Below are 25,234 nucleotides of genomic sequence, written 5' to 3' on the forward strand. Positions count from 1 at the left end.
TTGGTATACACTGTATAGGGAACAAATATTGATGATAACTAACAAGACATCATCATAAGATTGATCGAACCTTTCTCCAGAATCAATCGACATTGATTAATTATTATGGAAGGAGGGAATTGCGTCCTCCCTTTCCAAACTCCTCAGAAAATTGGTATTCCTATATTAATTCCAGGTGAAATCTCTAGTAAGGTTTATCGCCCACATAGTTACCAGGAGGATAATAGTTGCAGTTGATAAAAGTGCCATCACTATTACCGCAACGAACCTTGGCGCAACCGATTTGGGTGGATGTTGCCCAAACCACCTGAGTATAATGGCCGCAAACCTTGCCGGGAGCACATGTATTGGTGTCGTAGTTGTAGTCCTTCTTCTCGTCCGCCCACAACTGCACCGCCTGTTCAGGCATCATGTCGAAGCTTCCCCATGCTATGCATTCACCATAAGGTGGGTTTTGGGAATGCACCATTTCACAAGTATCACTTTTTGAGCTGGCATAGTTTCTTGCATAATCTGCGACGGTTTCGTTCCATGTCACCGGAGGAACGCCGTCCATTGCACGGAACTTGTTGTGTTCTTGGACGAAGCCATCAGCCAGTGGATCTTGTGCTTTGGCCGGAGAAGTGTGTATTGAGAATAAGGCGAAGGAGAAGATGGCTAGAAGGACGAGCTTGGTGAATTCCATTTTTGGTTGATGACTTGATGCTATGATAAAAGGATACGAGATTGTTCATATTTATAGAGTAATGAAATGGTTATTGTGAATTATAATGGTAGAATTATCAGCATAGATTCATACAAGTTGATGGATTAATTCCCTCATTTGTGCGAAGAATGCGCTTAGTCCTCAAATGTTTTAGCTCAAAATAGGTGGTGTAAGGAAATCAAAGAACAAAATTAGTGAGTATCGTGTTTGGTGACTTGGTCAGATATTTAACACAGACAAAAATTAAGGAAACGTTTTTTTTTTGACGAAATTGGAACAACAATAACTTTCCTAACTTGTAGCTGAAACTATCATCCGTTTTGCATGTTCAACAAGAGTACAATATAATAACGATACACCTCTAAGGGTTGTAAAATTCGGGTTGTAATTACTATTAGAGCACACTACGTAGCTCACCTCTAACAATGTATATAACTTAGTAACCTGCAAGTGAAGACGTATGATCGATGATGAGAATCCGTTCTTACCGAAATTTGTTGCAATTTCAGCAGAAATAACAGGGATCGATCGAAATCATATAGGTTTGCAATTGTTGATATCTCTGAGGTGTAATCTCAATTTTGCATTAAGGGACTGATTGTGCATGTATTTCTGGGAGCCTCAACTTACTAAATATGTCCATTAAACTTGTTACGACCGAGGCCTAAAATGACTAGGTATTCACAGTGATGAAAAATTGTTGTTTGAACTTATACTTATTCTACAGACTTTTGAAGATCAAATTCAACTAAGAATCAAATTACTGGCTACAGGCCTATAGCAAGAAAATCACCGCAGTATACATAATCTGAATGAAAATTGCTAACATTTGAGAAGTATGGAGAATGGAAGGCTTTATTGCTGATAAGGATTTACGGACCAAGCAATTCAAGGACCTTTTGAAGGCCTTGTTCCATTGTTATTTTGGAAGAGAGATCAGTTTCTTGTGGTTACCAATAATGAAAATGCAGTCTCTTACAATCTTTGCACCCAAACATTCAGGTATCTCCCCATACAAGCTGTTGTTTATGTGATCTAGTATTGTTTACGTCATCCCAAGACAACAAAAAGGATTTTCCCATACTCTCGTTCAGTAGATGTGTTTTTTTATGCATTGTTCTAGACAAAGAATTGCACTCTTTCATGAAAGGTAAAGTAGTCTCAGGATGCATTGAAGTTCCATATCCAGATCACCCAATCTAAACACAACTAGTAAAATTGAATACTTCACCAATAACAGTGTACTTTCTAAAGCACAATATTCACCCCCCAGAAAGTTGACATCGTCATCATCACAAATCCTAGGTGCTGTAAAAATTTAGTACATACCATCAAATCATCAGTATGGAAACTAAGAGGGACACAAAATTTCCAATTGGAACAGGGAAAGGATGGTTCTAAACTTGTGTTGTTGAACTTTTACGATTAGGCAAGCAACTCCTGTAAATAGCTGCTAACCACCTTAATTGCCGCGATAATCAGAAAATTCACTTCTTCAATGCCCAGATGCTTAGATAACGGTAGCACTATTACAATCAATGAAAAATATTAACCCGACATTCAGAAACAAATAATAATGATAAGACACAAGCCCGGCTGTCCCAGATCTGAAAATCATATAGGAGAAAACTAGGTTTACATAAGCAAAAAGAAAGTTTCAGTTTATTGACCAAAAAAAGTTTCAGTTTAGAAACCTGCTTACTAAGTGTGATGATTATGTTAAGGAAACAATGGCTGATATAGAAGCCCCGTGCTTTCTGGGAATCCCATCATCACATTAAGATTCTGTAGAGCCTGACCTGAAGCTCCCTTGACAAGATTATCAATCTGCACCAACAATTTAAAGCTTAGACAAAAACACCAGTGCACAATTGCATGGATGCATAAACTTTATAATGTCTTGACTCTTGACCCTTCTTTCAATAAAAAAGAAAGTCGTGTACAACTGAAGTTCATCCTTTTTTTATTATTACGTTTTTTCATAGAAGAGATGAGCAATTCTAAAAAAGGCAAGGATGGGGAACACAAACATACAACTGAAATAATAATTGCTCTTCCGGGGATTCGATCAGGAAAGACATTGATGAAACAATAATTAGATCCTCTGGTATTATGTGTGCGAGGAACAACACCTTCCTCCAACAAAACTACAAATTCTTCATCCTGCAACAGTAGAAAAAGTAGAACCGTAATTATTACTCTCATCATCAAAGACATCAGTCATTGGACCAGATAATATATATGCGGCTATATATGCACACATGAATATATGTTTCCTATGGTCACTGCTGCATTTCCCAAGGAGATTGAGCCACTGGAGATTTATCACCTTCACATGATCCAGTAATCAACAAATTAATATTCCACAATTCAACTTCTTTTAAATACTTGTGTTTATACAGGAGCACTTTAGTGACAACCAAAAACTTAATTTACCCGTTCCTCCTAATAACCAAGTAACACAAAATTCTGGCAGAGAGTTGAGCAACTATGGTATAGCTCCTTCAATTCTTAAAATTGTTGACTGATTCAGGTTATTGTTGCCTGAGATATTCAATGGGGACTTGATGAAAAAAATAAAAAAGCTGCTTCATTCCAAGGCATAGATTTTAAAAAACGTATCTTTATTAAATTAAACTACTCATGATAGGTGCAGGTCTGTAGTGCGCACTTACTTCCCACTTATTACATGAGCTGGAGACTTACCAAACAATCTGAACATAATGAAACTAGTGTACCTCATATGATAACCTCAGCTGTTGCCGCAAGTCCTTAATTTCTACTCCTGGAGCCATTTCCACATAAATAGTTGATTGCATACCACGGCTCTAAAAGAAAAGGTAATTTAATTTTGCGCTTTATAAGCAAAACTAAAATTGGAAAAATAAACAATCTATGAATGCATCTGGGTGCAGTAAGTACCATTGGCATTAGATGTGGAGTAAAACTAACGGTTACTTTTGAATTGGCAGCACCTGACAGCCCTTGTTCAATTTCCGGCACTGAATTTGAAATATAAATTCCAGGTCACTGTTTTTTATAATTGAGCAAAACAAATAAATGATCTCTATTTCTAGATATGTCACCTAAGGGACAAACAAAAGGCCATTATCAATTCCAAACTAAAGTTCCTAAACACCTGTTCGTTAAACAATATAAGGTTTATAAGCGTCCACAAAATTAGTGCATAAAAGAACTTCATTACGTGTCTTCTCCATTTTACCACATTTTTAAGAGTATCTGAATTATAATGTGATACACAAGAAAGCAGTTCCTTTAGGGAAATCGTTACAAGCATGTGAGTACTTTTGAATTTTTTTTTTAGTCAAAGACAGTAGTATTACTAAAATTCTGGAACATAATTATCAAGTTAGCTCAAATAGCTATCAAGACGTAGAAAATCCAAATTCCATCAAAATAAAAAAGTTACCATGGCGATGACGGGTAATGCCATAAGAATATAGGCCTTCAGCTATTTCAGTGTACAAATTTGCTTCCTTTGCACCACGTCCTGCACAATTAACCAGGTTGCAAGTGTTACTATACAAAAGCAGGACAGACAATATATATTTTAGATTTTGCCATGTAAATGTACGAAACTGTTAGTCCATCCTACCTGCTCCACTAACACCAGATTTTGCGTCGATAATAATATTTTTAGATAGAATGAGATTAGCCTGAGAAAAAAATTCCATTAAGAAAACCAAAATGTTGTGATTGACTAATATGGGAAATTAAACTAAGTTGAGATATAAAGCATGCGTCAGGGCCATGGAAAATTTAAAAAATCCAGCATCAGGTCATTGACTCAAAAATGGCATTTTCATGATTGCAGTGACTCACGAAGCCAAATTCAAGAACAAACAATGACTATAAGAAACTTACAATTAACTCATACTCCTTGCCGCCCGGCTAACTTAGGTATTCATCATATATATCAGAGAGCTTACGAATAGCACACCTTAAACAGTGGAACAAGGGGAAGCTGTATAGAAGTCGGATAACAACCAGGGTTCGCCACTAGACGCGCACTTTTAATCTCCTCCCTTAAAATCTCTGTCAAACCATACACAGCTTCTTTCTGGTTCCAGGAAAAAACTTGAGTAAAAAACATGAACAGAGAATTTTTTTTAAAGATAAGAAAATGACCATATCCAAGTAAATTTGTAGGATACATTTTACACAAACTAAGAATGTATTGGAAGCAATTTATTCCAAAGTGATGCTAAATGGACTTGGTAGATTCATAAAGTATTGATACCTGCAATTCTGGCGCTCTATGTGCCTGACCATACCATTCTTCATACTCAGATATATCTTGTAAACGAAAGTCCTGAACCATCACATATATTTTATAATGATAAAACCTTCGAATTACATATAATCTATTATAAAAGTAGGTAGTGTTACTAAAAGCATACAGCAGAGAGATCAACAATCTTTAAACTCTTTGGAAGGCCTTTGATAATCTCCTGTAGAAATAACATCAAGCATAAACATTTCCACAGGTGAGGAAGTGATTCAGTAAAGAAGAAAATAACCAAGTGATACCAAGGAAAGAAAAACAACCTGTGTGGTTCCATGTGGCAAACAACAAAATACTGCATCCACATCAGAAAAATCGGCATCCTTGATAGCAACCATCTTTGGCAGATCCTGGAAACATTGAGAAAGTAGTAGAGCGTTATAATTTCAAAGTATATGAAACATGATGAAACAAATTACATTCAAATCGCCAATGATACCAGTTTCTAGGGTACAGAAACAGAAAGAGACATTTACTACTCAGGAACAACCTCAATTGATCAATATAATTTAGCGTATACTCCAGCATGGAACCTAAAAGGAAATACATTAATCACATGAATTCTTACTTGAGAAATCAGATGAGGAAACACTGATCCAATTGACTGTCCTGCTTTTCTATCAGCAGTCATTAAGGTAATGCCAAAGTGAGGATGATTTGCCAGCAACCGAACAATCTTCCATCAGAAAAAAAAAAGTCATCTCAGTTTATTCCAAGGCAATGAGAACTTTTAACTATTTTAAAATGCAAACGAAATCATCACAATCAACTTTCATATATCCTTTGCTTTGAGGTAAACTCCGAAACTTCGGAGTACAGAAAAGCATTCAATCCATAAGAACACTCTTTTACCACAGCAATTCAGGTTGGGCATATATTGTAGTTTACGACATGTTCCCACTTCCCCAAATCATGTTTCTTTTTATAACAACATCAATTACATAAGCCTCATAACAGTTCTAGCCTTAGAGACCAATGCAGGCCATTGAACAAAGACAATCTTTTTTCTCTTGGAAAAACTTCACCACTCTATCCCAATATAAACACACCAAGTTGGGGACTTACCTCAGAACCAGTGTAACCACTGGCACCAAGAACACCAAGGCGAACTTCCTTTTCTGCTTTCTGGGCCTTCGAACTCACAGAACATTTCACAAACACCTTCCCTGCATTTCGTTTACTACCCTCTAAACTCTTCACTCCACCCTGAAAGCACAAAACTTTAACAATAAATTTCAAAACTTTATGATGAATAACCCCCAAACCCATAAAACCCAAGTTCCCAATTCACATGAAAAAAAATGAGAATGCAGGACTTGGACCTTCCATTGGCACCCAGTTTGGAGAAAAGTGGAGCTGAGAGTTGCAGAGCTCATCTTCAATTGGAAATTACACGAGACCCTGAAAAAAGATTGAGTTGGATTGTGAGGAATATGAAACTAGGAAGAGGGGTGGCTTTTGAGTTTTGAGTTTTGACTACAACTTGTGTGTGTTGTTTTGTTGGGTCTGATTCTGTGTACTTTGTTGAAGTCCTGAAAAAGAGTTACGGCGGTTTGGTACACTTGAGAATCAGACAGAAAACCCCGAGGGGTGAAAGACAAAACAACACATAAGGGTGGAAAGGAATTAGACAGTGTGTGTAAACGAAAGGTGTAATTCAGCAATGTTTCCAAGGGTACTTAATGTCTTTAGGGAAATATCATTGGGATTTTACTAACTTCCTGAATACTACTATTATTGTGTAATGAAGGTAAGGCTGATTTTTACAGTAAAACTGTAGCATTCAGTTCCAGAACAGCCATGTTTGCTTCTTGCATAGAAGCTGGGAGCAAAGCTTGCACAACAAGGAACATGAAGCATATCAATAGATTGGGTAAAAAATCAGTTGCGTATACACAGGCAGCTTATGCTTGTTCTCTAGAACAAGAGGAGTCTTTCTTTTTATAGCAGCCGAACTAATTCCTTACAATAATCTTGTTTTTCTTCAATGAAGAGTTGTCGTCTTTAATTAAAAGAAAAAAGAACGAACTCCCAAGTGTTTCCTTTTCAACATTGCTAGACACTCGAGTCTTGAGACTTGGAAGTTAGAAATAATAAAACCTTAATGCTATCTTTGGCACACTTCTGTGTCCGCTTTCCTCTACCAGTTACAAATTTGGTTACAACTTGCATGAAAGCGTAAAACACAAAATATAAAAAAGAAAAATACAACAGTATAATTCATAGAACATGCGGTTAAAACAATATACTCAACATTGAAAATCACATACATTAACTTATGCTCGGAGTTAATATTTACACAGCAGCAAAACAGGTATATACAGGTAATGAAGCTTGGGCAGAATTTATTTACCCAATAAGATCTTTTAATTGTGTTATTTCTTATAATTGTTAGCAGAAAACTAACAAGATATATGATTCTTTACATTGAGTATAGTCATCGATCTAGAGCAGAAAAATATGGAGCTTGGGACATTCTTCTTGGAGTATGGCAATGCTCGTCTGGTTTTGAGCTTTCTGGAGAAGCATGGGGCATGAACTCTGACAGTCGCAGTCTTTCACTGGTTATCTTATTCTGTAACAAAAAGAATTGGAAAGACAGTGTTCATATCAGAGCTATGTACCTCCACTCTGCAAGATAAAAAATATCAAAAATATTCCAATTTACATACCTTAACCTTCAGATCCTGCAATTCTCTATCCAATGAAGTAACTTTGGACTTGAGTTGCTCAAGCGCCTCTTCAGCGATGGAAAGATTTATATGGGGTATTGGTTTTGTTATTCCAGCAGCCTGCAAGTTATTTCAAAAGGAATATAAATCATTCTTGGTTTCAACTGGAGCCTTCATGAGCCACTGGTTGTTGAGTGTGAATTATCTTGTTAATAATCGTTACCATACCTTCAGAACACTAGTGCATAGGCCTAAAAACTTTTGTGCTAACTGCAACTTCTCTTCCTCAATTTCCTGTAGCAGATAAATTATATTGTCAGGCATTGTAATAAAAGGGTGGAACTTGCACTTTATTCCGTTCATCTGTTACACAAACAGTATACAGTTACAATGCATTGCAGACCTTCACTTTGTTACTCAATCGTTGCTCCTCATCAAAATCAACATAGGGGTTTCTCCCAACAGAAGCACGATAGCGAGCAAGCTCTTCCTTGCAACGTGATAGATGAACCTCTGTCCGTCGAAGCTTAGTGCTAAGTTCTTCATTGAGAATTTTTAGCATATGATTTTCATCCTGTATAGATACAAGCATGTAGCTTATTTAGATGGACTAGAAAAGGAATTATAATTATTAAATTATATTTTAATGATGTGCTTTCGGAAAGACTAAATTGGCATAAAATTTTCTATTGGTAGTAATTTGCCTTGATTTTTGCATGATGATGGATTCGTTGTTGGATGTTTTGCTGCCCAGACAGTTTATCTACTTCTGCTTCAAGTTCCATGACCTTCTTTTTATGCTTTGCGTTATCCATCTACAAAGATTAAATGTAGTAAGCTAAGAGATCAAAAGAAATAATATCCGCACATTATTAAGGTATATTATTTCCGCAAAACAAACTATACCTTGAGAACCTCATTTTCAGTTTTGTGTGATTGATCTCGCAGCCGAAGTTTTTCCAAAGCAATTTGAACTGTTATGGTTTCAGCCTGCTTTCGTTCAATTTCTTCAAGCCATCTGGAATGCAAACTCACAAAAACTTAGGACATATGGGCGAAAAAAAAGGAAGTAGTAGTATAGTAAAGTTAATAATAGATAAATATAGACTTTGACTGCTAGTTTTGAAGCATGCTCACCCTCTTCGTTCCTCAATGAATTCACTGAGCTGTTTTTTCAGCTTAACTACCTCCTGCTCCTGAATAATAGATAAGTTTATGTATCAACAGCCAAAAAGATAAGAAAAGTGTCCTATGAAATTTCATATTTTTCAAAAGCGAATACCATTTCCTTAGATTCAAAACTATGAAGCCGAGCTTTCTCTGTGATCTTCTGCACTTGTTGATTATCCAATAGTGACTAGCATAACAAAAAAAAGCGAAACAGTGAGATAAGCATACTTTATAAACGGAAAAATAAGTTATGGCAATAAAAGATTATTTTCTCTGTTTCCAACAAATATCATTTGTGGTAAAGGCCTTTCACAATTCATTGCATGCTGATTTCCTTGCCCAAAGCAATAATAGCATTATTGTTTAGGACAAAAGTTTGGTGTATATGATGTACCGCGTAAGTGGTCATATCCATCTTGACTCCCAGTAAATCTCGAATCACGTCATGTGTCATGCTTTCAGTAGAAGCTAATCTGGCATTTAAACTAAATATCTGCATAGCACCAAAAAGGGGAGAAATAATAAAATTATGTAACACTAAGCCATATACTAGTGCTTATAGAGTAGCAGATGTCCCACCACATAGAACAATGTATACCTACCTCTTTCTGTCGACATAATGCTAAGGATTCCAGCTCTTCAATGTGGGTCCTTGCAGACATAAGTTCCTCATCCTTCTCAGATTTTATTTGCTGTCCCAAGCCCAATCCAATACATTTAAATGGGGAACCAGAGCCTCTAGGCTTTGTGGCAAATTTCTCTGTCTTGTTTGGTGCAGAATTTGGGGCATGAGTGGACTGGCCTTCAGGTCTGACTTTTTCAGCCATCAATTCCAATGCCTTGAACTGTTTCAAGATTTCAAGATTTTAGAGGTACGTAATTGGATATAAGCCAGACTGCCAGGAAATATTGTTGCAACAATATACAAAGGCAATCTTTTACTATACCTTGTGCTTGTATTCACAAGCCTGTGCTTCTGCGTGCAAATTTAACTCAGAGATATGCTCTTTATTTTTGGCAATCTGTCGAATAAAAACAGCAGTGAAATTTCAACACTTAAATTACATGATACAATTGGGTATGTCATTTCATGAAAGTTTAATTCGACATTGGAGACTCGCACCATAAATAGAGTATTCTAGTATAGTATAAGAAAAAGAGTTTTACCTCTGCATCCTTCTCAGCTATATCCCTCTTGAGAACTTGTACGTTCCGTTGGACTTCTTGAATGCTATTCTCCTTCTCGTCTAAATGTCTATATTGTAAAATTAAAAACATTTTAATTTTCCTTTGTTAAAGCAGTGGTCTATCAGTACATTGATGGGAGGATCATCCACAAACCTGCTCATGTCAGCATTAGCATTTTCAACATTCAGCATCTGATGTTTTACAGCATGAAGTTCAGATTCAAGCTCTTCTCCATGCAACCGTTGTCGTTCAGCCTCCTCCTTGACAATATCAACCTAAATAAAATGGAACACATCATACATGTGAGGATAAATAATTTAGAGAACTAGAACAAGATTCATAACACTTAAAAGCACTTGGAATTTACCTTATTTTCTAGCACGTTGACAGTATGCTCGAGCTCCTCTATAGACTGCTCCAAGAGCTTTACCTCTGCCTCTTTGTCGTCAATGTAGGTCTTTCTTATCTCGGCTATCTGAAATCAGTGCAGCATAATAGAATCAGGAGATGTGGTAAATGTAAGTAAAAGTAAATGCTCGTTAAAGCACACACCTGTTGAGTTTCATTTGCAATCACTTCAAATTCATCTGCACGTGCCTGTTCTGTTTCCAGGTTCTCTTTCAAATTTAGCATCTCGATTTGGAGAAGATCCCTCTCACTAGCAAGTTCATTCAGATTGCTCCTCAGGGATTCATTGGAATCATTCATATGCCCAAGAGTATTACTCATTTCTAGGACTTCCAATTTTAAGCTCTCAATTATCTTCTTCTTCTTTGTCAATTCCTTCTCAACAGACCTATGTGCATCTAAGAGACCTTCAATACGAGCTCTTAACTCCACAGTTTCACTGGACAGGATATTCACAGACTCATGCTCTTGTAATAGACATAACTCAAGACGAGAGATTAAGTCTGTCTTCTCCTGCAATTGAGTTTCAAGCATTTGGATATTAGAATTGGCCTCATCAAGCTCACACGATTTTACAGAAAGCTCATCCTCTAAAGCTTCCAAAGAAGCTACTACGTCCTTAATTTCATCTTGATGATCTTTATTTTTAGATGCAGATTCCTGCAACAAGCTGAGATCGAATAACAAACCTTTAAGAACTTCATCCTTCCTCTGTAACTCAGCCTGAAGAGACAGATTTTCTGACACCAGCTCCTCAGTATGGCACTCCCAGCAATCAAACTGCTCTATGACTCTGTCTACAGTATCATATATTTCATCAGACATTTTTTCCAAAATCATGGCGCCATCTTCCTTTATAATATTGTGCAATCTTTCACCAAGCGAATCAGCTGTTTTCATAGAATCTACACAACTCTGAACTGTCGCACTCCATATGGTCAGGACTTCCTCCCTACTATTCTTGAGAGATCTAAGTTGTTCTCGGAAGAGAACATTTTCTTGCTTTAGTGTATCAATCTCTCTCTCAGACTTCCTAATCTCAACTTTCAGCGTGTCATTTGCCATCTTCAAACAGTTCATTCTGCTCAGCTCAGCATCTTTCTTCTTTAATGCATCTTGAAGTCCATGTGATGAGGTGTGTAACGTGTGAATATCATCTTGCAAGCTTTGGTTCTTTTTATCAAGGGCAGAAGTCTGACTGGATAATACTTCTAAACTCCTTTCCTTGACGTTCAAATCTCCTTTTAGCTTTTGATATTCAGCTTCAAGTACGTGAACCTGGTTCAACAACCTCACCTCTGTTTTCTTAACTTCACCAAGTTCGGCTTTCAAAGTATCATTCGAACGACCAACATCATTCAACAACTGAATGTCCTGTTCAAGAGCCTTGTTTGCCTTATCTAGACGTGCAATAATTAAATTGCTTTGGTCCAGCTGTAACAGCAGGTCCTCCCTCTCCTTTTCTACTTTCTTTTGAAAAAAAGCAACCTCAACCTCTTCATCCAATAAGTAATGTTCTTTTAAAATTGAATCAACATTCAAAAGAATCACTTCTTTCTTAAAATCTTCCAGCATCACAGAACTAACTATGTTCTCTCTCTCCATGTCAGCTTTGCGAATGGACATCTCTTCTAATTCCGATGCCAAGACAAGTGACTCAATGTCCTTAGCACACCACTCCATCATTAGATTCTCAGCTTGAGATTCAAGTACCTCCTCTTTATCTTTGAGCAATTTCTCTTGCTCTAGAAGCGATGTGCCAAAATGTGAGTTACTTAGGTCTAAATCCTTCAGTAAAATATTAAGCTGGAATCCCAGATCATTGGACCTTTGCAGCATCAACTCCTCTTGAATCTGTAGTTCTGATAGATGTTTCCCAAAAGTGGTCACCTTCATATTAAGCTTCCCAGCTTCCTCTTCTTTACTAGAGATGCGGTCAAAACTGGTCTTAATGTCAGCCAGTAATTTTCCCTGGTCAAAACTGGTCTTAATGTCAGCCAGTAATTTTCCCTTCAGAGTCTGGAACATCTCAAGCTCTATTTTTGACCTATTATTGTGTCGCCTCAGATCAGCTACAAAAATATTAGATTCACACAGCCCACGTTGAAGCAGACCATTCTCCACATTCAGCCTAGTCACTGTTTCCAGAAAAGTTCCCATGTAACAGAGGTGTAGCACTGACACAGTACAATCCTTCACAATTATGTCAGACCAGACGTCCTCAAGCAATGAATGAACAAACTTTGAGGAATCTGCAAGCAAGGACTTCATGCTGCAGAGATCAGAGGATACAAGCATGAAGTTTTCCTTGTAAGCAGCCTGGATTCCTGCAAGCATATTCTCCAACTCTTCAATTAAAACTCTCATTTTGATTAACTCTGAAGCAAGCAACTCCTCAACTTGTGCCAATTTCCCACTGCTCAGATCGTTGATTGATTGCAAACTTCGGACATCATCCAGTAATGCATCCCTATCACTATTCAATGAGGCTTCCACATTTTTCAGCCTCTCTATTTCAAGCTTCATCTTTTCATTAGATACCTTCAGTTGATTGATCATTACATCTGCTTCCTTCATAGTATGCTGAGCCTCTTCAAACTTGGCAAGAATGCAAAAAACTTCAGCAGATTTCTGGGCCGCAATCAACTTTGCGTCATCTACTAATTCAATCAACTGTGAGGAGAAAACAAGTTGTGTCATGCCAAAATATACCAGTAAGTAAGAAACAGAAAATTCATATATCTACAGCTATGCCAGGAAAGATGAATAAGAGAAAGGTTAGGATCAACCGTAGTATCTTACAATACTATTACCATCTAAGAAGGATGAAGTTATTGTTCATTTGATAGACACAGACTATAGGAAAAGGAAACTACTTTCATTAAGTAGAATGTAAGAACTTTCATAGGTAGGGTAGAATGTAACCCATGACAAAGAACTGAAAACATACTTCTTTTGTTTGACACCAATGAGAGCCAGATACCCGCACAATTTGTTCGAATGCCTGTAGTCTATGATTGAGAGCTTCCAACTTCACAGTGGATTGCATTTCTACTTCGTTTAAGGTTGACTGCAGATTAAGAACCTGCAAGCCAATAACTTTCATGCTATCCCGACACTGTTTCTCAGACTTGCACATCATTTTGTTCTCTTCACGCAAATTGTCCAGCTCAGCCTGCACCTGTTTTAAGCTATCAAGGGCATCTTCTATTTCCTTTCTCAGAAGTATAATGGTAACATCTCTACCACACACATCCTTGGAAGGCTTCATATATTCATGAGTTGTGCATGGTTTGTAGCAAATACTCCTCTCCGCATGAAGAGAAATGTCAGAAATATTAGCACTCGGGTCTTTGACAAACTGTTTACTTCCATTGTTGTCTTGCACAGTACATGTAGCTCTCTGCAACAGACGAGGTATAGCAATTACAAACTACAACCTAAATATAAGTGGACATCACGACATCAGAAAGCAATAATTTAACTTACTTGTCCTCCGCTGTCTCCTTCAGCATTCATAAGTACTTCTGAATTCTTTATACTGACTGTGTGATGCTCCGGATGTGGGTTCATACATGACCTGAGCGTGGTTACACCAGTTTTGAGCTCAGCCAATTTCTCTTTTGTCTTCAAAATGTTTTCTTCTTCAATATCTTCAAGTTTATGTTCCATGCTGCAAGCACGTTCCTGCTCCTCAAAAAGCTCCTTCCTTAGATTATCACAAGTTCTCTTGCACTCAGCAAGCTCCTCAGTTTGAGACTGGATTCTATTCTCAGCTTCTGCTATTACAGTGGCCTGATCACAGAGAAGGGAAACCTTCTTTGAGATCGACTCATCTGATTCTTTAAGCCGTATACGATTACACTCTAATGCATCAAGATTATTATGATTCATCTCTGCTAAGTTATTCACAACAACAAAGGCAACTGTTGCACAGACCGAAGTTTTATTAATCTGATCTTCAAGCAACTTCACTCTATTTTCCAGCTTCTCCACAGTAGATGTCTCTGTTTTCAACTGAGATGTCAAAAGGAGCATTTCTGTTTCTTTTTCACTACACTCCTGCTGGTGTGCTTCAGTGATAGCAAGTGTCGCTCCTTTCAAAGACTTCAGCATGCACTCAACATCACTTCTCTTATTATTTGCATCCTCTAAACAATTTCTCAGTTCATCGATCAAAGTTTCCTTTTCCAAGGCAATCCCTACAACCCTGCCAACTTGTTCAGAAATCCGAATTCTTTTCTCTGAACATGAGTCGGATATTAGGTCAAGCTCATCAGAAGCATCAACAAGCACCTCATGTCCACCAGAAAGAACTACTTCAATATCACTGGACAATAATGACCATTCTTCTGATAATGTTCTTAGTTCTCCATTTTTCTCCTCAATCTCTTTACTTAACCTTTCATTGTCTAGATTCAAGTTGTGCAGTTTCGCTTGCACCATTCTCAGTTCATTCTCCAGAAGCTGTACATTTTTGTTCACCTCCAGTTCTTTTAAGTGGCTATCTTGGACCTGCTGTTGAAGAATGCTAAGTTCTTCCTGCATACACACAATCACCTCAGCAGTTTCAGCCTCAGCCTGCCTGCGGACTTCCTCCACTTCTTCCTCATTAGACACTTGAAATGCACGATCACTTTGGTACAACATATTCATTCTTTTAGCCACTTCAAGGGATTCTTGCATTCGCTTCAATTTTTCCTGTAACGGAAAGTCGTGAATGTTTGAACAGCTCAAAGGTGATAAGTCTTTAAACTCCTTAGATGTAAGTTGCTCCCGTAGAGCCCTTAGTTCAAGCTCCTGTTTACTCAAAAGCTGTATATAACGACTGTTACTATTCCTCAAATCCTCCATCCCATTGTTTGACATGATTTGCTGACTCTCAAGAGCTGCAATGATGCAGTTAGCCTCCTGCAGTTCAACGTTTGCATCATCATGTTCTTTGTTTTTTCTCGAGAGTTCTTCAATTGCTAGCTGAAGATCTCTATTTAAGAAAAATACTCTTTCATCTTGAGAAGTCCTCTCTTCTTTTAAAATGATATTTACTATGTCCAATTCAAGCTGCAAACTCAAAACTTCTTCTGCATGTACCCTTTCTATCTCCTTTATGTGAATAGCATTGTGCACCTGAGATCAAAGGATATATTTTAGTAGGTCAAAGTAATATTAACATAGGACACAGGAATTAAAGTATGTGACTAATGCAAGACATACACAAGGCATAATAAACGAGGTTGTCAAAATCTTTTGGACACATAACGAACATACAATTAGGCCCAGAGGATTCATTTCATTAATTTATTTTCTCTCTTTATCTTGTCTCCCACTTTCTTATTACATGGCACAAACTGTCAAGGAAACCAACCAAGTGGTAAATCATTTTAAAAGCGAATATACCTTTGTACCCGCATCACCATCTTGATCAATGGGTGTAGATCTAAGAGTGTTCAACATTATGTGCAGATCATCAATTTCTCTGCAATATTTTGGAAGGAAGAAAATTACATAAGAAAACAGCAATAAACCAAGTGATCCAAATACAGCCAAAATTGTAAAAACCAGGATGAGATAATTTTCTAACCTACTGAGTTTTGCATTATCTTCCAAACAAGCATTTAAGCTGCGCCTGCATTCTTCTAGCTCTTCACATGTGTCTTTTAACTGAAACAAATGGAAATCATACATGTGGATATGAGAAAATAAATAAATAAATGGGCTATTCAAATGTTGTGTAGAAGAGTAAGATGGGACTAACTTCAACCTTCAGACTGAGGGGATCATTTTCTTTGTCCGTGCACATGGCTTCCTGTTTCAATGAAAGATAAATAATTAGGCAACAAAATTTTTTCCAGACAAAACATAAACAAATATTGGGCCAGTATTTGACTCCTGTAAAGTTTGAGGTATATTATCCATCTTCCTTCTCCATTCATCACCGTGTATTCTGGAAATACTGAAACATGAAATATAAAGAGCCAAAAACTCCAACTGAAGTACCGACCTGAGGTTCCGTACTAATATTTGGATTGCTCTGCTGCTTTGAGGGTCCATCAAGAAATTGAAGCAGCTGTAAGAGAAAAGTATCATTATTCAATTATATTGTACCAAAATATAATCTCACAAAGTGAACCAAAGATACTTTGTCTAAGTACCTGATCTCGCAGTTTTGATAATTCATCCAACAGTAGGTCTCTTTCTCCTTCTTCATAATATTCTTCTAACCTATGAATGCCACAGGCCTATTATTAAGGGATGGGTATTAATAAACAAAACTGGTCTTAAATTGATTGAGTTTATTAGAAACTACCTTCTAAGTTGGTTCAGAAGCCTTATATTCTCATATGCAAACCGAGTGACTTCAGGATTCTTATCAAGTTTAGCCTGAAGTAGCTGAATCTCTTCACAGAGCGCTCTGTTCTCATTGAGTAAATAAGCCTTGGGGGGGATAGAACCACTAAGTAGTGCCTCCATCTTTTTAATTTTGTCCTCCCGAAACCTAAGCATCATTTTAGTGGATCTGGTGTCTTCCTCTCTTTGACAAACCTAAGAAGCAAGGCCCATTATACCATTGTTTACAGGAAAAACTCAAAAAAATAATTACAATTAAGAAAAAAATGATAAAGGGCACCCAATATACCAAAAGGTTCAAGTGCTCTTTTTCAGCTTCAAGTTGCTTGATTGTGGTTTCTGCCATTTTCTCCCGGCGAAGAGCACCAGCAAGTGTTTTTTCCAGAGACTTTAACTGATTCACCATGATTATCAGCCATAAGTTAAGATTGTATTACCAGGAACAAAATTGATTTTTCATTTTTGTTTGAGAATGCCAAAATAACATTCCTACAGAGTGCAAGACTTTTAAGTCATTAAAATGAGCAGATAAATTTAGTTTAATGCTAAAAAGAAACAAACATAGACACAGACATATGCTTACTGAACTTTCCTAATCAATAACAGAACATTCTTCACATTGCTATTATAAACTACACAAATTTATTCAAGCAAAAATAAGCAGACCTGTTTGGTGGATAATCTCACAATTCCTTTCGCTTCATTCTCATGAAAATCATCCCCAGATTGTAGGTCCATGTCACAAATGTTTCCTATAGAATCAAATTTCTGTACTTGACTATCAATGGAACCAAATGACAACGACCGGGAGACATGGTGATGCTTAAGAATGTAGAGTTCCTCCTGTTCCAGAAATTATCCATTTATATGAACTATAAATTATTTTATACATGAATACATTTGTAATATAGACAACGAGATCCACCTTCAGAAGTCGTATTTGGTGTTGTAGAGCAATGCAATCTCCTGTAGAATCTTCATTCACCACAGCCTGCTCATTGAAACAAAAAATAGATTGATTCAGTAAATTAATGATCCATAGATCAATCATCTTATTAATACTGCTTTTTGTGTGCTTACATTGTTTTGAATAAGTTTTGCTCGCTGAGCAAATTTAAGCGTGTTCATCGTTTCAGCTGCAGATCTGTAGCCAAACAGATAATAAGTCAAATTGATAAAAAGGTCCATTCAAGTTCTGCGTCTAAGTGTAAATTTCAAAATGAGATCTAAGCAGTTGACCAAATGATTGTCAATGAAAAACAAACCCGACAGAAGGGCTGACATTTGAAATGATCATTGTTTTTGAATTACCACCGAGTGAATCCTGCAGTAATGTGGTACCAAAACTACAATCAAGTCTCAGAAAGTAAAACTAATTAAGGCAGAATAAATTAAATTACACTTTACCTGTAAAAGAAAGGTTAGCCTAGAGTCTCTGTAAGGTATATGTTTTATCTTCCCATGTGCCACATCCACTAGAACCATGATGACATGACTACAAAAGACATATTATCATACTTTAAAGAAGAACGCATGAATATTGTATGAAAACAAAGTAATTTAAAGAATAATATTAAAATACCCAAGTGTGGATAGTGATTTATTAATGTTAGCTGCTTCCTTCAACCGCTCACCCTCAGCACCAGAAGTCTTCTGCCTACAACGAGTAAAAGGGCAGATGGTTAATGTCATACAGAAACAGCCTCCCAACCGGATTAACAAAGGGGTTAATGTTATACAGATGAGCTCTACAATTTATGATGAAGTTATACTCATGGACGGGATTGATTCCATACCTTTCTGAACCAGCCAAATCAACAAGATTTAATCTAGCAAAGCGGAAGTTAGTCGTTGAATCCTTTTCCCATGTGCTCTCAATTACACAAGTAAAAACACTGTGTGAGCGACTACTTTCTCTGTTCATGTTTGTCGCAGCAACTTTTCGATTTGAAGAACCCTACATACAATAAATTACACTTAGTTCAGATAGGCATGCATGCCGCAGAATAGAGAGATTCATGTCACACACTTGGCAAGAATATGATTAATGGTGTGAACCTGGATTAGTAGCCTCAAAATATCACTAACGGTATGAACTTCAAATTCAGAGAGATTTTCAACGTAAACACCCTTTGTCACATCCTCCCGCAGCTTAAAACAAAACAAACAATAACATAATAAGAAAACCTAGAAAATAACCAAAGCTCATGGCACTTGTGAGAAGAATCAACTTACAAGCAAATTGGAAGAAGAGGGATCAAGTAGATCAGTAATTTGTTCGTTGTAAATTTCTAGGAAAGAGCACTTGCAGTTGTATTTTAGTTTCTCATCCTTCCGAGTTTCCTCTTCCTGAATATATGCAGTACATGCAGAAGGTTATAGTGAAAATGTATACATTCTTGCACAACCTTATCATTTAACTAGAAAAAGGATAAAAGATTACCACTTGAATCCTTGCAAATAAGAACTCAAAGATGCGCGGTGTCATTCCACGATGCGGACTGGGCTTGTCTTCTAAATCGTCAATCTCCCCAAGCATTGTATATGTCTTCCCACTTCCTGTCTGCATGATCAGAGGCAACTGTATAAATAATTGGGAGACACAAAAGCTACTAGAATGACAATAAGCTCAAACAGTGAGAAATTCATTGAGTTTTGACGGTCAAGAGAAATGATATTGCATACACACCTGCATTAAGTCGTATCAGTTAGAACATTTATTCTATATGATTAATATAAGTAGTATAGTAGACTCAAAAAAAAATTAACACTAGAAGGACGTACTCTAAAGAGAAACTGGATTTGAAATATTGTACAAGGTAGGTTCGAATAAAGCTACGCTTCCATCTAGTGCCACAACATATGAAATTCAAGAAGTAAAAAGCACTTTTTAGCCGTGTTTGTTTCTGATAATCTACGAAAGCTTGCATTGTCCGAAAGGAGTATCTATAAGTACTTTCGTTTATTAAAAATTTAAAAACCAAGTTGCATCACATTATTAAAACGAAAAATAAAGGTATTACCTGGTGTTCACCGAATCTCAAAGCTATAAATTGAAAACAGTACTTGGTGTTAACACCACCTAATCATATTACCTGACCATAGGCAAACATACAGCTGTTATACCCCGACAAGCAATTTTCTACCATGGGTAGACCAGCCCTCCTGAAAAGCATATCCTGCAGAACTCTAAAAAATTCAAACCAAACCTAAAATTTCAAAGGAAATAAAATTTGAAATCACATTACAAACTTTTCTCAACCGGCACCTGATCAACTGTTTCACATGCTACATGATCAAATGTGAATCGAGATTCTGGTTGCCCAATCCAAGTAATTGTCTGAGCATTTTCCTGCCTCAAACACCTGTTGTAACCATGTGTACTTCGCTCCATACTATTCAGAGGACGCACACGTATAAGTACCTAAACAAAATCCACACATCAGCTTGACTTGATCATCAAATCACACAACATAAACCTCTTCAATCCATCAGACCCAAAAATGTCATTCCCCCCTCACCTGTACATTGTGCTCCATCCAAAACGACGAGTCCTCCTTGAGGTCAAAGTGAGGCACTTGGACCGAGTTCACCACCGTAGCACAAGGACCACTCGAAATGGGAATCCCTTTGTACAATGCAGCAACATTCCCACCTCTACTGCCAACACTTCCATCCACCTTACTCCGAATCCCAGTCGTCGGAGGCTTCGAAACGCTCTTCGTCGGCGTAGTATGCGTCGAATTACTCTCCGAACCGCCCTTCCCAATCGTCCTCCCTATCCTCGGAGTCCAACTCACATTTCCACCTCCTCTACTCACTTGAGCAGAGCCACTCACCGCATCCTCATCCGAATCGGTCCTCTGGGCCCACCCGAACCGCTTCCGTGCCGAAACCGCCGCGCCGTGCCTCTCCGGTGTCCGGAGATCGGAAACCCTGGCCTTGGAAGCAGCTTTAGTCGGCGTCTTCTCAACAACCTTACTCCGAATCGCCGACTCCTGCTCCGGCTTGGGATTCTGATCCGGATCTTGGATCGGGTTAAAGGGAGCTCGCGCCGACGACTCCGAGCTGGTCCGGCCCGTTGCGGTTAAGTCCTTAGGGTTCACCGGCACGTTCTCCGCCTCCTCTTTTCTCCCCGAATTCGATCGCAGGAACTTGAAATCCCTCATCATCCTGATTTCCACAAAATCTGAATAAGAAATTAGGGTTTGAGGAAGAAGAAGAGGATTGAGATAGAGGTTTGGAATTTTGAGACGGAATCACAAACCTGAAAGCCGAATTGAGAAACAAAACGCGAAGCGGGCGGAGTGCTATACTTGAATTTCTGGGTGGGTTGGTGGTGGTTGTGGTGTTCTTCTTCTTCGTCTAGCTTGGTTTTGAGGTCTGAGCATTTCTGAGTTGTCACAAAAACTGCGAAGATTTGAGTTTTGGGGGTTTTGAAACTGGGGAAGGGTGGAAAAGGGACGGCTGAGATTTGATCTGGATTTGAAATGGAGAGAGAGTCGCGGTTTTGGGATTTGAATTGCGGGGGTGTTTTAGTCAATGTGGAAAGTGGAGGAGGGGGTCGGGGAGCTATGACAGCAAATTCAAATTGCAACGGCTACACGTTCGAGATTCTGGACTTCGGGTTCGGGTAATTTGAAAAAAAAAAAGCGGTGTGTAGGCCCAAAACAATATGCCCCAACATCGTCCACTATGAAAACTTTTACGGTTTTAAATGAGGTCCTTCAAGTCAGTCCTCTTCAGATCTGTGATCCGGTGCACAAAGTCTATCTCCATAACAGTAGGAGTGGGCATAAAAAATGGAAATCCCGATCCCGTCCCGAAATTCGTAGGGACGGGACGGGACGGAGGTCTAAAAACGTTCGTCCCGTCCCGTTTCATAATAGTGGGATGGGACGTGGGACGAATAATTTCTATCCCACTTCGTCCCGTCCCGTCCCACCTTTAATGAAAACTTAAAAATTCTTATATATTTGTATCAAAATGAAACTAATTTATGTTATTAATAATTCTAAAATTATATCAATTCAAATAATAATGGTAAATTATAATATTTTGAACATAATATGTATTTTTTTTGTTAAAATTTCATTATTAAATGATATTTTGTTAATGAAAAAGTAAAAATATAGGTTTTTATTTAACTTTATAGGAATGTGGGATTTGTCCCGTCCCGTCCCGATCCCGTCCCATCCTAACCGGGATTAATCCCGAGTGTGATGCATTCTTAAAAACCCTCGTCCCGTCTCGATCTCATCCCGATTCAAAAGAGTGGGACGGGACGTGGGATGAGATCCGTCCCGTCCCATCCCGTCCCGTGCCCACCCCTACATAACAGCATTACTCTTTTGTTCCAGTTGCAAAAAGCTTAATTTGCTCTCAATGAGCAAGGCCAAACTGGCTTGAGGAACGCCAGTCCATCTAGTAGGGGAGAGGATAGAAAGTTCCACATTAACAATTGCGTGAGCCAAGAAATTTGCCTCTCTATAAAATGGGGATACTTTGAATTCCTTCAAACTACCAAGAAGATCTGTAACCCTCAAGGATGGGTTGTTAGTTGTTGAAGACTTAAACAGCCAAACCCTTTAAATTGAGAATTAATTTTAGTTTACCCCTCTAAACTTTATACTAAAAATCAATTCACCCTCTTAAATTTTTATATTAATTAGTTCACCCCCTATATTTTCAAATAACATCAAAGAATGACGAAATTCATATTTTCTTGATTAAAATCCGATAAAAAAGCTATCAACAGAAAACTTCAAATCATATATGCAAAACCAAAACAAAATTCCTAATAATTTTACAATAACATTGAAGCTTTAAAATTAGGTCTTGTAGCATAATTATCGATATAATCCATATAAAATATGAATTTTTCTTCTTCTTTGATGTCATTTGAAAATATAGAGAGTGAACTTATTAAAATAAAAACTTAAGTGGTGAACTGATTTTGAGTGTAAACTTTATTGTGATAAACTAAAATTAATTTTTAAATTGAAGATGATTATTCTACTCTCATTTATCATTTGCTCCAAAAGTGATTCCCTCCCACTTTGGACAATCAAGTCAATTATCAGAGACTTTAAGGACCTCTTTGGAAGATTTAAGGAATTCAAACTTTTCCATGCATGCATGTCTGCCGAGCAATTGTTTTTGGCGGATGCGATTGCAAATATGGGACGACTCAACTCAAGCAAGCTAGTATGCATGTCTTTGGTACTTGATTCCTCTATTATTGGGGCCCTAGAGGTAGCTCAATCAGTACAATTTTTCCTTTTCTAATGAAAAAACAATATAAAAATTGAATAATAGCTACTTAAAAAATACGATGGATTCGACGAACCCTTTTCTATAATGACTATATTTGCTACTTAACTTCAACGAGTTGTAATAAATCGTTATTAATGATGTTTTGGGCTGTTCAATATCAGATTCCCTTACTATATGAATCCTGATCCTCTAGGAAAAAATTGGATTGAAGTTACATCCACCATGCAATTATATTTGTTCATGGCCGGACCCATATCATTTCTAAATTTCAAAAAGCAACATAATTGTCCATAGTCTAATGCACATCATTTTCATCTATGTCTCAAACCCTGTTTGATACTGTAATGGAAAACGAGCACTATATGAACAAAAAGGAGGATATAAGAGGGAGGTAGAATGTTCCCCAGCAAGCAAGAGTAACAAATAGCTAGTGAAAGATTGAGGAAGTATGAAAAATAAAGACGTTATCTTATAAACCAAAACCGACCCCGAAGACATGTGTAAGTCTTTCCAAATTTATGTAGCCACTTTCCAAATTGAGATCTCTTAATCTTTATCTGACCATGTTAATCATATCTAGTGAAGTATGTTTTTTTTCTTAATATCAGGTCTTGAAACCTATTTTCAACATGCATTCTATTACTTGAATTCTAAGAAACTCTGACAAAAAAATTTATTTGCTAATGGATGTATGAGAGATTTTTAGTACTAAAACTTAAAAAAGTAAAAAAACGTTGTTTGTGTTCCGGGAGAATTACTATTCTACCCTTGTGTGTGTCTTAGCCTAATAGGTTTCCTGTTAGGAGATAGATTAGCATCTCCGTAGTAGATTAGGACTCCGAATCCTACGGGATTGTGGTGTTGTAAATGCCTATATATAGGCCCCCATATCATTCAATAATATATAAGTAATTCATCCTCAAACACGTTATCAGCACGAAGCCCTAAAAACCCTGAATCTTTTAGAGCCTTCCGAAATTTTTCTTCCTTTCCTCCGCCGCCGCAAGCTTCCTGCCGCCGCCGCAGCCCCTGCCTGCTGTCGCCGCAACCCCCTGCTGCCGCCGCAACCTCCTGCCCTCGCAGCCCCTGCCCTCGCAGCCCCGCAGCCCCGCAGCCCTGCAGCCCTGCAGCCCCGCAGCCCTGCAGCCCCGTAGCCCCGCAAAGCTTCCTCCGCATTCGCCGCTCGCCGCTCGCCGCATTCGCCGCTCGCCGTTCGCCGCTCGCCGCTCGCCGTTCGCCGCATTCGCCGCATTCGCCGCTCGCTGCTCGCTGCTCGCCTCAAAGCATTCAAAATTGCTCCTCCCGCATATTCACGCAAGAGACGTGAAAGTCACAAGCAAGGACTTCGCTCAAGAGAAGCTACTCCCGTATACTACAAACCTCCCAAGGTAAATTTTTATAAACGTTCCCGCTTTTGAACGTATAGATATATTATATCGGGCGCTATTAGCCTTCTTCTTGTCTTAATTCCGGCCTTTCTTATAACGCCGATGAGACTATAGAGGGATGGGTTTCCCCTCTTGGTCGATGTTTTCTGTGTGACGGTCCTGGGGGAGTCACGATTGTTTTGAAAGGGAAGTTAATCGATTTTCGTGTGGTCGCCTGAGTGCACCGCTGTTTTGGGTGCGATCATGAGTATCGCCGCTTGCATCGATTTTTCATGTGACCATATACGTCACCCCTTCTAATTCCTATTATACTTGAATCTAATCGATTCCGTATTCGTTTTGTAGATGTCATCGCCATCTCGACCGGAATTTGGCCTTCTTGATCTAGAAGGGAAGGAATACCACCGCTGGGTTTCCGACATGGAACTCGCGTTTGAGAGCCGAGGGATTGAAGGCATGTTTGCCGACCCTCCTGCTGATTTCCCACCTATGGCTAAGACTCAGACTCTCATCTTTATGAGACGTCACATCCATGCAACTCTCAAGAGGCAATACTTGAACGTAAAAGATCCTAAAGAATTATGGGACAAACTACGCTTGCGGTACAACAACGTTCATGATAAGCTTCTTCCTGAATTGACCATTAGATGGGATAACATCCGTCTATTGGACTATAAAAGAGTGGATGAGTTCAATCAGGATATGCTATGCTTGCAATCCGATCTTGGCACCGTTGGTGTCATTAAGACCGACCTAGATCTTCTCAATAAGA

General features: G+C 38.1%; 3 protein-coding genes across 7 annotated transcripts; all 3 read right to left on the reverse strand.

The window, feature by feature from the left end:
• Nucleotides 1-184: 184 nt before the first annotated feature.
• LOC126784640 (pathogenesis-related protein 1-like) lies at nt 185-685 on the reverse strand. The gene has a single exon (XM_050510118.1). It carries the CDS (start codon nt 683-685, stop codon nt 185-187), a length of 501 nt encoding a protein of 166 aa, XP_050366075.1.
• A 971-nt stretch (nt 686-1,656) lies between these two features.
• On the reverse strand, nt 1,657-6,475 carry LOC126782125 (probable N-acetyl-gamma-glutamyl-phosphate reductase, chloroplastic). Of its 4 annotated transcripts, none has more exons than XM_050507296.1 (14): nt 6,335-6,475; nt 6,078-6,218; nt 5,581-5,688; nt 5,276-5,362; nt 5,128-5,178; nt 4,968-5,039; nt 4,668-4,787; nt 4,323-4,383; nt 4,137-4,217; nt 3,629-3,708; nt 3,445-3,534; nt 2,741-2,869; nt 2,409-2,533; nt 1,657-2,232 (listed from the first exon to the last, which is right to left on the reverse strand). In XM_050507296.1, the coding sequence occupies exons 1-13, from the start codon at nt 6,386-6,388 to the stop codon at nt 2,426-2,428; spliced, it is 1,182 nt and encodes a 393-aa protein (XP_050363253.1). In that variant the 5' UTR covers nt 6,389-6,475; the 3' UTR covers nt 1,657-2,232; nt 2,409-2,425. The 4 variants fall into 4 exon arrangements, with proteins under 4 accessions (XP_050363253.1, XP_050363251.1, XP_050363254.1 ...); XM_050507294.1 differs by having other exon boundaries at nt 1,657-2,313; XM_050507297.1 differs by having other exon boundaries at nt 2,401-2,533.
• A 799-nt stretch (nt 6,476-7,274) lies between these two features.
• Nucleotides 7,275-21,271, reverse strand: LOC126781985 (kinesin-like protein KIN-12D). Of its 2 annotated transcripts, none has more exons than XM_050507123.1 (38): nt 21,066-21,271; nt 20,320-20,971; nt 20,067-20,222; nt 19,894-19,977; nt 19,242-19,361; nt 19,034-19,147; nt 18,857-18,949; nt 18,595-18,755; nt 18,381-18,455; nt 18,206-18,293; nt 18,064-18,122; nt 17,879-17,942; nt 17,724-17,789; nt 17,465-17,641; nt 17,088-17,192; nt 16,758-16,993; nt 16,603-16,672; nt 16,452-16,517; nt 16,212-16,256; nt 16,032-16,111; nt 15,848-15,926; nt 13,940-15,577; nt 13,401-13,853; nt 10,595-13,123; nt 10,410-10,517; nt 10,196-10,317; nt 10,022-10,109; nt 9,802-9,876; nt 9,457-9,699; nt 9,249-9,347; nt 8,967-9,041; nt 8,822-8,880; nt 8,591-8,702; nt 8,389-8,499; nt 8,088-8,258; nt 7,913-7,978; nt 7,685-7,804; nt 7,275-7,587 (listed from the first exon to the last, which is right to left on the reverse strand). In XM_050507123.1, the coding sequence occupies exons 2-38, from the start codon at nt 20,968-20,970 to the stop codon at nt 7,450-7,452; spliced, it is 8,796 nt and encodes a 2,931-aa protein (XP_050363080.1). In that variant the 5' UTR covers nt 20,971; nt 21,066-21,271; the 3' UTR covers nt 7,275-7,449. The 2 variants fall into 2 exon arrangements, with proteins under 2 accessions (XP_050363080.1, XP_050363081.1); XM_050507124.1 differs by having other exon boundaries at nt 20,320-20,987.
• Nucleotides 21,272-25,234: the final 3,963 nt, after the last annotated feature.

This window comes from Argentina anserina, chromosome 2 (genome assembly GCF_933775445.1).
Source record: "Argentina anserina chromosome 2, drPotAnse1.1, whole genome shotgun sequence".
NCBI classification, from domain to species: Eukaryota; Viridiplantae; Streptophyta; class Magnoliopsida; order Rosales; family Rosaceae; genus Argentina; species Argentina anserina.

Coding starts and splice junctions, on each gene's coding strand:
- LOC126784640 (XM_050510118.1), bottom strand. CDS start 685: ATGGAATTCACCAAGCTCGTCCTTCTAGCCATCTTCTCCTTCGCCTTA.
- LOC126782125 (XM_050507296.1), bottom strand. CDS start 6,388: ATGAGCTCTGCAACTCTCAGCTCCACTTTTCTCCAAACTGGGTGCCAA. Junction 5,689..6,077: donor GTGGTTACACTGGTTCTGAG/GTAAGTCCCCAA, acceptor TTCTGATGGAAG/ATTGTTCGGTTGCTGGCAAA. Junction 3,535..3,628: donor CTCCACATCTAATGCCAATG/GTACTTACTGCA, acceptor CTTTTCTTTTAG/AGCCGTGGTATGCAATCAAC.
- LOC126781985 (XM_050507123.1), bottom strand. CDS start 20,970: ATGATGAGGGATTTCAAGTTCCTGCGATCGAATTCGGGGAGAAAAGAG. Junction 15,927..16,031: donor GATAATGCAAAACTCAGTAG/GTTAGAAAATTA, acceptor AAAATATTGCAG/AGAAATTGATGATCTGCACA. Junction 8,259..8,388: donor ATCATCATGCAAAAATCAAG/GCAAATTACTAC, acceptor GTATCTATACAG/GATGAAAATCATATGCTAAA.